The sequence below is a fragment of the Entelurus aequoreus genome, linkage group LG17 (assembly GCF_033978785.1).
Source record: "Entelurus aequoreus isolate RoL-2023_Sb linkage group LG17, RoL_Eaeq_v1.1, whole genome shotgun sequence".
Classification (NCBI taxonomy): domain Eukaryota; kingdom Metazoa; phylum Chordata; class Actinopteri; order Syngnathiformes; family Syngnathidae; genus Entelurus; species Entelurus aequoreus.
Window position 1 is genome coordinate 29,473,979 of NC_084747.1, and position 12,957 is coordinate 29,486,935.

At 36.8% G+C, this 12,957-nt stretch overlaps 1 protein-coding gene across 1 annotated transcript in view; it reads right to left on the reverse strand.

Moving 5' to 3' along the window:
* The window catches only part of LOC133632783 (GDNF family receptor alpha-2-like), a 287,070-nt gene that overhangs the window by 57,375 nt on the left and 216,738 nt on the right, over window positions 1-12,957 (reverse strand). Inside the window, exon 6 of the mRNA XM_062025454.1 lies at window positions 6,467-6,607. Within this exon, the coding sequence (XP_061881438.1) occupies window positions 6,467-6,607 (141 nt within the window). The remainder of the gene's footprint in view (window positions 1-6,466; window positions 6,608-12,957) is intronic.

A 12,957-nucleotide genomic window follows, 5' to 3' on the forward strand; every position in this document is an offset into this window, starting at 1 on the left:
TGAATGTCCATTTCGCGTTCTTGACTCTCATTTTCAAGAGGATATAGTATCTGAGGTGGTTTAAAATACAAATCCGTGATCCACAATAGAAAAAGGAGAGAGTGTGGAATCCAATGAGCCAGCTTGTACCTAAGTTACGGTCAGAGCGAAAAAAGATACACCCCGCACTACACTGTAGTCCTTCACTCTAAAGTTCTTCATCCACGAATCTTTCATCTTTTCGCTCAAATTAATGGGGTAATCGTCGCTTTCGCGGTCCGAATGTCTCTCGCTCCATTGTAAACAAAGCGGAATTGTGAGGAATCCTTTGTCTTGTGACGTCACGCTACTTCCGGTAGGGGCAAGGGTTGTTTTTATCAGATACCAAAAGTTGCGATCTTTATCGTCGTTGTTCTATACTAAATCGTTTCAGCAAAAATATGGCAATATCGCGAAATGATCAAGTATGACACATAGAATAGATCTGCTATTCCCGTTTAAATAAATACAAATTCATTTCAGTAGGCCTTTAAGGTCAACAAAAAGTAAACAAAAACATCAGTTTACTCAAAGTAATCTTTTCAACATTATCATTTTTATATTTCTACTCTCAATTTTGTTCCATAAACTAACACCTTTATATATATATGCATTGTCACTATTTCAAATCTTGATTATTTTAATTAGATTATAATTACTTTTTCTCTTTACGAGTCTGTTTTACATTGTTGGTAGAATTTGTTTATGTGCTTAACACGTAATATTCCGGACTACAGTCTGCTACTTTTTTCCTACACTTTGAACTCTGCGGCTTATAAAACGGTACGACTAATTTCAGGATTTTTCTTTGCTGACGGTCATAATGCAAAAAGTAGAAAGAACAAAAAATGCAAACACATTGAAAAGGTGTGTTATTGTTTGTGCTACTGCGCCATCTTTAGGAAGAATTGGGAGAAGTGCTGCATTGCCCTTCTGTTTAGACTGATCTTTCAACCGGAAGTAGAAGTGCCATTGGTCTACTAGCCCTCCATAGCGTTTTTACTTGTATGGATTCTTCATTAGTCACTCTCAGCAACGCTTGTAAGTTTCACAATATAACTAAAACAATTCTTACTTACTAAACCTTCACATGTGCGATGTCCGTAGGAGTGTGTTCATGCATATTTATACGTGATATCTTAATGTAATAAAACTGGCGTCGTTAGCAATAGCTAATATGCTAACACGTTTAACGAGTGTCTGTGTTAGTGTTGTTAACTTAGAACGACATTCTTTTTTGCATTGTTTTAGTTTCAAAAATTCACCAAAACGTCACCGTGGAGTTATTGAGTCTGTTTAGCTGATTGGCAAGCTAGCTACCGCAGCTGGTTGGTCCATGACGATGACTTCTGTTTTGTTTGATCGCCGTTGTACTGCCGTGTTACAGGCAGTGTTTGGAAACAATTAAGCATATTAAGCTTAACAACATATATATCTGCGGCTTATAAATGGAATATATTCGTTTATTCTAAAATGTTGTGGGTGCGCTCTACAATATGGAAAATACTGTATTTAGAATATTGTTATTGTGTGAATGCTCTAAAGCATTCACACATATGGTTTTCTACACCAAAATTCATCTATTTATTCAACCTATTATTATTATTCTCCAGATTTTGGCGCGCTCTACCTTCCACATTTTTCACCCTATTCAAACCGTTCTAACTTCAAACTGTTCAGCCTATTCAGGAATCACGGGCTTTCCCTTGAAAAATTCCAAAAATTCCCAGATTTCCCAGAATTCCAGGTTTTCTGGGACATTTTTCTCATTCAAAATGAATTGGCCATTTTTCAAACTTCCACCATTCCCACATTTTTCAACCTATTCAAAGCATTCCACCTTCAACACATTCCACCATTCTGGAAAGTCAAACTTCCCCTTTTCCAAGTTGTTTTTTGAACTGGAAAATGCCCGGTTTTCCCGAAATTCCAGGAATTCCGTAATAGCATTTCTCAATTAAACATGTTACTACTTCAACATTTTTTGACCGATTTGAACAATTTCAACACCAACTCATTCGGACCATTCAAGTTGTTTACCTTTTTTTTTTAAAATTCCCGCTTTTCCCGAAATTCCCTATGTTTTCTGAAATTCCCATTGAAATGAATGGAACATTCTTCAAAGTTCCACAATTCCCACATTTTTCATCTGATTCAAACCTATTCCAACTTCTAAATATTCACCCTGTTCGGGAATTGTGTGCTCTCTTACAACAATTATAAAAAAAATGCTGGATTTCCCATAATTTCTTTATTTTTATTTTTTCTGCATTTTCCCGATTCAAAATTAATTGGCCATTTTTCAAACACTCACAATTCCCACATTCTTCAACCCATTCAAACCATTCCACCTTCAACACATTCCACCATTCTGGAAATTCAAACTACCCTTTTTCCAAGTTCAAAAAAATTCCTGATTTTCCCGAAATTCCCTAATACCAATTACCACTTCAACATTTCTTGCCCGATTTAAACAATTCTAACACCAACCAATTCAGCTCATTGAGGACATTCATGCTTCTAATCATTTTCCAAAAATCCCACTTTTCACAAAATTCCCAAATTTCCAGGAAGTTCCCATTGAAATGAATGGGACATTTTTACAAGTTGCACAATTCCCACTTTTTTCAACCTATTCAAACCATTCCAACATCAACACATTCCACTCATCCAACTAACACTATATGCTAGTTTTCAGTGTTCGGCTTGCGACAAACTCGACGACAAGCATGTGTTTGTCAGCCGCAACTCGCGTTCTCTCCCCAAAGACACAACTGGAACGTGGCGTGAAGTCAAAAATCAAAGCGGCTGCCTGCAGATGGCTTGCACCGCAAACTTTTCTCCTGCACTGTGACTGCCTGAACTCCCTGCCAGTAATAGTATTACATTGTGATTTGCGGTCCTTCAACCTCTGTTCTGAGCCCCCGCGGGTCTACCTGCAGGGATGGATGCACGAAGAGTGTAAACATATTACATTGATACGCTGTGCGCTATTCATACAGCGAGGCGCAGCATTGTGCAGCCTTTCCTCCCCGGTGTGCCCAAGTCTATCGCCAGTTCCCCTCGACTGCAGAGGAAGGGGCGGGAGATGTGGGGGGTGGGGGGAAATGTTGCATTTTGGAGTTACTTTCCAAGACGCCTCCTCAGCTCCGAACCTCATCCCTCATCCTGCACACTCAGCTAAAAAAGGGAACCCCTGCAATCTATTGAAATGGTCTGAAAGCATTTATCCACGCGGTGGAACATGTTAAAGGGAGCAGGATTTTTCCGCTTCAGACCGCGGGAGACACGAGGATATGCGAGCCGACCACTTTGTCGAGCCGCGGCCTTGCGTGAGATGTACGGTAGATACATATTTCTTCATTTGTGCCAGGTCTGTTATTTAGTTTTTCATGACAGTTTTCTCCAGTAGGTGATACGATGGGAGATTGGGGGTGTAAACGACGTGCAAATGGTTTCTTTTGTGTCAGGGTCTAAGCCGGGGGTACCCAAAACCCGTTCCGCGGGCCAGATCCGCACCACAAGTAGAACTTTGGTGACCGAGCAGTCAGTTTTTATTGTAAAATCTATTGTCATTTTAACAATGTAAAATGTAATGGATAACTTTCTTTGAAATCATAAGTCAATCAGATAAATATATATATATATATATATATATACAGTATATATATATATATATATATATATATATATATATATATATATATATATATATATATATATATATATATATATATACAGTTGTAGTCAAAAGTTTACATACACCTGTGAAGAACATAATGTCATGGCTGTCTTGAGTTTCCAAAAATTTCTACAACTTATTTTTTTGTGATAGAGTGATTGGAGCACATACTTGTTGGTCACAAAATTCATGAAGTTTGGTTATTTTATGAATTTATTATGGGTCTACTGAAAATGTGACCAAATCTGCTGGGTCAAAAGTATACATACAGCAACATAGGTAATCAATTTTGGTGATGTAGAAAAGTTACAATGAAATTAAATTATCTTCATGGCATGGCCTCTTAACTTCATGTGAGTGATTATGATTGACGACACCTGTTGACTTCTCTGAGCCCATTTAAATAGGGCTCATGGGATGCAGTCGTTAGACTCGGTTACAAACGCGACAATGGGAAAGTCAAAGGAACTCAGCACATATCTAAAAAAAAACGAATCATTGACTTGAAAAAGTCAGGAAAGTCATTTGGAGCCATTTCAAAGCAGCTTAAGGGCCCAAGAGCAACTGTGCAGACAATTGTTTGTACATATAAAGTGCATGGCACAGTTTTGTCATTTCCGTGATCAGGAAGAAAACACAAGCTATCACCTGCTTCTCAGAGAAAATTGGTCAGGATGATCAAGAGTCAACCGAGAATCACCAAAAAGCAGGTCTGGAATGAATTGGAAGCTGCTGGAACACAGGTGTCAGTGTCCACAGTCAAGCGTGTTTTGCGTCGCCATGGACTGAGAGGCTACCATGCAAGAAGGAAGCCTTTGCTCCAGAAGCGACACCTTAAGGCCATCTAAAGTTTGCTGCTGATCATATGGACAAAGATAAGACCTTCTGGAGGAAAGTCCTGTGGTCCAATGAAGCAACAACTTAGCTGTTTGGCCACAATACCCAGCAATATGTTTGGAGGAGAAAAGGGGAGGCCTTTAATCCCAGGAACACCATCCCTACCGTCAAGCATGGTGGTGGCAGTATTATGTTCTGGGCCTGTTTTGCTGCCAATGAAACTGGTGCTTTACAGAGAGTAAATGGGACAAAGAAAAAGGAGGATTACCTCCAAATTCTTTAGGACAACCTAAAATCATCAGCCCGGAGGTTGGGTCTTGGGCTTGCCAAGGGACACGTAACCAAATATTAACATTGCTGTATGTATACTTTTGACCCAGCAGATTTGGTCACATTTTCAGTAGACCCATAATACATTTTTAAAAGAACCAAACTTCATGAATGTTTTTTGTGATCAACAAGTATGTGCTCCAATCACTCTATCACAAAAAAATAAGAGTTGTAGAAAATTATTGGAAACTCAAGACAGCCATGACATTATGTTCTTCACAAGTGTATGTAAACTTTTGCCCACGACTGTATATATATATATGTATAATTTTTTTAACAAAAACATTTGTAATGTATGATAATGTATGTGTTGTATTATTAGTAAACACAAAACTAATAGTTTATTATTATTATTATTATTATTATTACATATAACTACTAGGGGTGTCAAAAAAATAAAATATTTTTAAGTGATTTCCGATTATTATTTATAACAATTCTTGATTGTTTAAAAAAAAAAAAAGGTTTATTATTGAAGCAGTATGATTGTTAAAGTTGTGGATTCTTGTAATTTCTGATTTTTTGTGAGGGCACCAAAGTTACTTCTCTCAAGTTATTTTCCTCTGGCCACACCTGCTTACACCAGGGGTCCACAAACGTTTTGACTCAGAGGCCATATTAGATTGAAATATATATATATATATATATATATATATATATATATATATATATATATATATATATATATATATATATATATATATATATATATATATAGAGAGAGAGAGAGAGAGAGAGAGAGAGAGAGAGAGAGAGAGAGTCGAGGTTTCTGTGGTTTATCCGTTATACAGTACTCAATACCGAGGTAGGGCGGAATATACGTCAGTATATAATATACATACGTGTACAATATACAAATAAAATCCCCTGAAGAGCAGGGAAACCTGCGAAACAGGCTTGTAGGGATGAAATAGCCTCTGTGTTTTTTCGTGACCTAACGTGTATATATATATATATATATATATATATATATATATATATATATATATATATATATAACATGAGGGAAGTAACTTTGGTGCCCTCACAAACGATCAGAAATGACAAAAATCCACAATTTTAACAACCATACTGCTACAATAATAAACATTTAAAACAGCAAAGCCCACATTAAAACATCGGCAAAGCAGCAGACAGAAAGGGAGAAGAGGGGGAGTAAGGGGAAGGGCCGTGTGTGTGTGTGTCCTCTTGAAAGAGGCACCACTGAATGAGAGGTAGTCTTCTACCAAGTACACTTTTGGCATCTTTTTCCAGAAAAGTCAGTTCTCATCACAATTAAAAACCGTGGTACGAACCGGGTTTCCTCAATCTCTTCAGTGCAAACAAGCACAAAATGGCTGCCAGCGGCGCACAAAAAGAATGAATGAAGCGTTTGTACACAGAGGCAGCCATCTCGAAGTTCGGAAACCGAAAAGTTCGCAGATAGAGGGGGTTCCCATATCGAGGTTGCGCTATACCTTGTCCTTAACAAGTGCCCGATACTCTCTGTCGTTGAGTAAACAAAGCTCCATGACCACCGAATGTGGCAATACTGCACGGTTAAATCAATCACTTTTGTGCACACCAGTGAAACGAATCAACGATCGTTCCGACACTCACTCAGGCAGGTGTTGTCGGAGAAGCTCCTCAGGAAGTCGGTGCACTCTTCCTCCTGGTTTCCGCTGCCTTTGCAAGTGCACCATGGCGAGATGGTCCACTGGCTGAAGTTGCTGTCCACATAGTTGGGCGTCATCTCCGTCCCTGTGAGGACATCGCACAAACACACGTTAGAACAGGGGCGTCAAAGTCGTTTTCACCGAGAAGCTGGAGCATCTCAAAAGGCAGAGTTCACACTCACAGCAAGTGTGAAAGGAAAAGTGCAAAAAGAGGAGAGACGTGTTATTGTTGAGACCACAGGTGTCAAACTCAAGGCGCATTTTATTATATTTTATTTGGCCCTTGAAAAGCCTGGAAATAATATGTATCAATAAGGTACTGTAACTTTTCTTACTAAATGTATTATTTCTATCTATTTTGGGAGAGAAAAAAAAAAGTACTCCATGTAATCGCAAATTATGTTAATTTAAATATTGTCTAATTATGCAAAAATATACGATCTAACATTCAGACCATTTTTTAAATAGAAATTAATATTAATAATAACGATTTTTAAAGCAAGTTATCTATCAAATTGTGCAATGTAAAAGTAGCAATAGATTTCATGGTAAAATTGTGAATTTTACTGTAGTTTTTACAGCATTTTTAGCTAAATGGAAAAAAAAAACAACATACTTTTTTTACTGTAATAAACTGCGGTGCCGTTTTGGCATTTACAGTAAAACACCGAAACATCTACAGTTCTTGATTTGCGGTAAAAACAAAAAAACAAACAAAAAAAACTGGCAGCTCAGGTGGCAAAATGTTACTATAAAATTGCAGCTTTTTTTATTTACAGTAAAAAAAACAAATGTACATTTTACAGTAAAATTCTGGCACGAGCTGCCTTTTTTTTAACCATAAAAACAGCAGTACTGTTTTTCCATTCACATTAATATACTCTACATTTTGAGGTGAAATTATTGCCACTTACCATATTTTTTTACATTTTAGTTTGTTTTTTAAATCGACTAATAAAAATGCATAAAACAAATGAGTAATAATAGTATTCACTGTTAGAAGCAATCATAACTACGATGTGGCCCTCAGTGAAAACGACTTTGACACCACCGGTTTAGACACTGAATATAAGGTGGGAGGCAGGGAGTAGGCTCAGTTTGGAGGGGGGAGAGAGCTTATGACACTACTCACTGGGAACAATGGTGCATTGTTAAATGAGCACCAAAAAGGGTGAAGAGATACACTATAATGCCAAAATTATTTGCCCACCTGCCTTGACTCACATATGAACTTTAAGTGCCATCCCATTCCTAACCCATAGGGTTCAATATTATGTCGGTCCACCTTTTGCAGCTATTACAGCTTCAACTCTTCTGGGAAGGCTGTACACAAGGTTGCGGAGTGTGTTTATAGGAATTTTCCACCATTCTTCCAAAAGCGCATTGGTGAGGTCACACAGAGAAGGTCTGGCTCTCAGTCTCCGTTCTAATTCATCCCAAAGGTGTTCTATCGGGTTCAGGTCAGGACTCTGTGCAGGCCAGTCAAGTTCATCCACACCATGTCTTTATGGACCTTGCTTTGTGCACTGGTGCGCAGTCATGTTGGAAGAGGAAGGGGCTCGCTCCAAAATGTTCACACAAGGTTGGGAACATGGAATTGTCCATAATGTTTTGGTATCATGGAGCATTCAAAGTTCCTTTCACTGGAACTAAGGGGCCAAGCCCAACTGCTGAAAAAGAACCCCACACCATAATTCCTCCTCCACCAAATTTCACATTGAAATGTACCGTTTTCCTGGCAACCTACAAACCCAGAATATTTAGGAACGAGGAAATTTCACGACTGGATTTGTTGCACAGTTGGCATCCTATGACAGTTCCACGCTGGAAATCACTGAGCTCCTGTGAGCGGCCCATTCTTTCACAAATGTTTGTAGAAACAGTCTCCATGCCTAAGTGCTTGATTTTATACACCTGTGGCCGGGCCAAGTCATTAGGACACCTGATTATCATCATTTGGATGGGTGGCCAAACACTTTTGGCAATATAGTGTACTTTCACAGTCAGTCAATGTGGACAAAGTCTCACACAGGCCAGAATGTGCTTTCTGCACAGCACTATTGTAATTTACACAGAGGTACATAAACATTTGATACAATAATATTTGTTACACTATGAGATCATTTTTGAATAGAAATATATGTGACTGCATGCAGTACATCAGGGGTGTCCAAAGTGCGGCCCGGGGGCCATTTGCGGCCCACAGCTAATTGTTTACCGGCCCACCACACATTCTGCAAAAATTGCAAAATTCATAATATTGCAAAAATTTAAAAAAACATTTACAAAAAGTGGAATGAGGTGAAATCTAACAAGAAAAAAATGCAATGTTGACACAAAGCTGCCATGCAGGCTGTTTTTTTTTTCTTTTGTCTTTGTTTATTTTTCTTTTTTTTTTGCCATTGCTAAAAAAAGACTAAAAATCTATGTTATAATGAACTATTACTTAAAAAATATAACTTTAAAATGTTTTATGTGGAAAAAAATATTGCATATATTGTGTGGTTGCCATATAAAAACATCAACATTTTATTTGACAAAAGAGCATAAAACAAACAAAATAATAGTTCAAACGTAAAATCGACAGATATATCTGAAGTTGATCTCGTAATTTAAGTGTTAAAAGTAAAAAAAAACTAATACAAATGTATCACTTTATGAGTGGGGGACCTTTTGGATCCCAAATATATTTAGTAGGATTTTATTTAACTTTTCACTGTGATTACTCAAAAATATTAAAGACTTCAAATCAATGGTGTCCTGCATTATTGATCTTTTAAGGCTCTAATTACTAAATACTGCATATTTCAGTTTTACTATAAAAAACAAAGTTGTCTTTGACAGAAAACCTTTTTTTTTTTTTTACTTTATATCAACCTCAAATTGATATAGAGATTTACTGTAAGCATTAAATTTAAAAAAAATAATAATAATTTGACTTATTTTTAACAGTTTAATGACTGAGACCCTTTATAGTCACCGGGAGCCCTAAAGGTTAAAAAAAAAAAAATAATCCATATATTTTGTTAAGGTTTGAAAATGAAAAATATCAAAATGGCCCCCGCATGCTTACATTTTTCCGTGTACGGCCCTCAGTGGAAAAAGTTTGGACACCCCTGCAGTACATGTACTTTTTTCGGGTCAAAAGGGAAAGAAGGAATACATTCAGTAAGCCAATATAAAGTACTTTATGGATGCATATTATTTCCAGGCATATAACATCATGTGACGGGCCACCTCTGGCCCCCGGGCCTTGAGTTTGACAGCTGTGCATTAGAACAAACATCTATGGGTCACTAATGGACAATAATGGACGACATTTATTGCAAATAGTTCACAGAAAACATAAAGGCCGGAATGGAATTGGTCTGTTTTATTTTTATGGGTCGGGAAAGCTCGGCGTAATACTTCATTTTGGATGTAAAGAGGCCATTATGTTTATGAATATTTTTGTAAAAGCAGGTGCTTTGGGAAGCGTGCGCTATCTGACTCTAACAGCTCCGCAGCAAAACACTTCACTTTTGAAAGGTCTGCCAGCTGGAGTCAGCCGTGTCATCCACTCTGCGCGAGCAGCACGACTTATTATCTCCACACTGCGCACAATTTGTGGACCCGTGCAGGAGAATTCCAATTTAGCGCCGTGTGTAATCTCGGACAAAAACCCCCGCCAAGGCGCCGTGGTGGAAGTACGCGGGCGCCGCGTTGTCGGGGCCTGCGTTTAATGCGAGCAAACAGATGGTCATCACGTCTTTTAATTAAGTAAACACGCTCTCTGTGTCTTCCTAATTGCTTTGACTAGCAACCTGAAGTCCGGGGCGCTTGGGGGCGGGGAGGAGCTGACAGTCTCACTCTGCAGGCTGGCAACGTTAACGCGGCAATAACGCGGTGACCACACCTTCTTTTAGCTGCAGAGAGGAGGAGCTTCGCTTCCGTGTTTACATGACATCACATTAATGACATCACATGGAGATGTCTTGTAAGGTGACATAAACCACAGGCGACTTTTCGGCGGGGGGCGCCGCTACAGTACTAGTCAAGTGACGAGAGTACTAATACATTTGTTAAACTAAAAGTGACTACAGTACTAGTAAAGTGACGAGAGTACTAATACATTTGTTAAATTAAAGTTTACTACAGTACTAGTAAAGTGACGAGAGTACTAATACATTTGTTAAATTAAAGGTTACTACAGTACTAGTAAAGTGACGAGAGTACTAATACATTTGTTAAACTAAAAGTGACTACAGTACTAGTAAAGTGACAAGAGTACTAATACATTTGTTAAACTAAAGGTTACTACAGTACTAGTAAAGTGACGAGAGTACTAATACATTTGTTAAACTAAAGGTTACTACAGTACTAGTAAAGTGACGAGAGTACTAATATATTTGTTAAATTAAAGGTTACTACAGTACTAGTAAAGTGACGAGAGTACTAATACATTTGTTAAACTAAAAGTGACTACAGTACTAGTAAAGTGATGAGAGTACTAATACATTTGTTAATCTAAAAGTGACTACAGTACTAGTAAAGTGACAAGAGTACTAATACATTTGTTAAATTAAAGGTTACTACAGTACTAGTCAAGTGACTAGAGTACTAATACATTTGTTAAACTAAAAGTGACTACAGTACTAGTAAAGTGACAAGAGTACTAATACATTTGTTAAATTAAAGGTTACTACAGTACTAGTAAAGTGACAAGAGTACTAATACATTTGTTAAACTAAAGGTTACTACAGTACTAGTAAAGTGACGAGAGTACTAATACATTTGTTAAACTAAAAGTGACTACAGTACTAGTAAAGTGATGAGAGTACTAATATATTTGTTAAACTAAAAGTGACTACAGCACTAGTAAAGTGATGAGAGTACTAATACATTTGTTAAACTAAAAGTGACTACAGTACTAGTAAAGTGATGAGAGTACTAATACATTTGTTAAACTAAAAGTGACTACAGTACTAGTCAAGTGACTAGAGTACTAATACATTTGTTAAACTAAAAGTGACTACAGTACTAGTCAAGTGACTAGAGTACTAATACATTTGGTAAACTAAAAGTGACTACAGTACTAGTAAAGTGATGAGAGTACTAATACATTTGTTAAACTAAAAGTGACTACAGTACTAGTAAAGTGACTAGAGTACTAATACATTTGTTAAACTAAAAGTGACTACAGTACTAGTCAAGTGACTAGAGTACTAATACATTTGTTAAACTAAAAGTGACTACAGTACTAGTAAAGTGACAAGAGTACTAATACATTTGTTAAACTAAAGGTTACTACAGTACTAGTAAAGTGACGAGAGTACTAATACATTTGTTAAACTAAAAGTGACTACAGTACTAGTAAAGTGATGAGAGTACTAATACATTTGTTAAACTAAAAGTGACTACAGCACTAGTAAAGTGATGAGAGTACTAATACATTTGTTAAACTAAAAGTGACTACAGTACTAGTAAAGTGACGAGAGTACTAATACATTTGTTAAATTAAAGGTTACTACAGTACTAGTAAAGTGACGAGAGTACTAATACATTTGTTAAACTAAAAGTGACTACAGTACTAGTAAAGTGACAAGAGTACCAATACATTTGTTAAACTAAAGGTTACTACAGTACTAGTAAAGTGACGAGAGTAATAATACATTTGTTAAACTAAAAGTGACTACAGTACTAGTAAAGTGATGAGAGTACTAATACATTTGTTAAACTAAAAGTGACTACAGTACTAGTCAAGTGACTAGAGTACTAATACATTTGGTAAACTAAAAGTGACTACAGTACTAGTAAAGTGACGAGAGTACTAACACATTTGTTAAACTAAAAGTTACTACAGTACTAGAAAAGTGACTAGAGTACCAATACATTTGCCCTTTGAGACACTTGTGATTTAGGGCTATATAAATAAACATTGATTGATTGATTGATTGATTGATTAAAGTAAAAGTGACTACAGTACTAGTAAAGTGACCCCAGAGTACTAGTCAAGTGACTAGAATACTAATACATTTGTTAAACTAAAAGTGACTACAGTACTAGTCAAGTGACAAGAGTACTAGTCAAGTTACTAGAGTACTAATACATATGTTAAAATAAAAGTGACTACAGTACTAGTAAAGTGACAAGAGTACTAATACATTTGTTAAACTAAAAGTTACTACAGTACTAGAAAAGTGACTAGAGTACCAATACATTTGTTAAAGTAAAAGTGACTACAGTACTAGTAAAGTGACACCAGAGTACTAGTAAAGTGACTAGAATACTAATACATTTGTTAAACTAAAAGTGACTCTAGTACTAGTAAAGTGATGATAGTACTAATACATTTGTTAAACTAAAAGTGACTACAGTACTAGTAAAGTGACGATAGTACTAATACATTTGTTAAACTAAAAGTGACTACAGTACTAGTCAAGTGACAAGAGTACT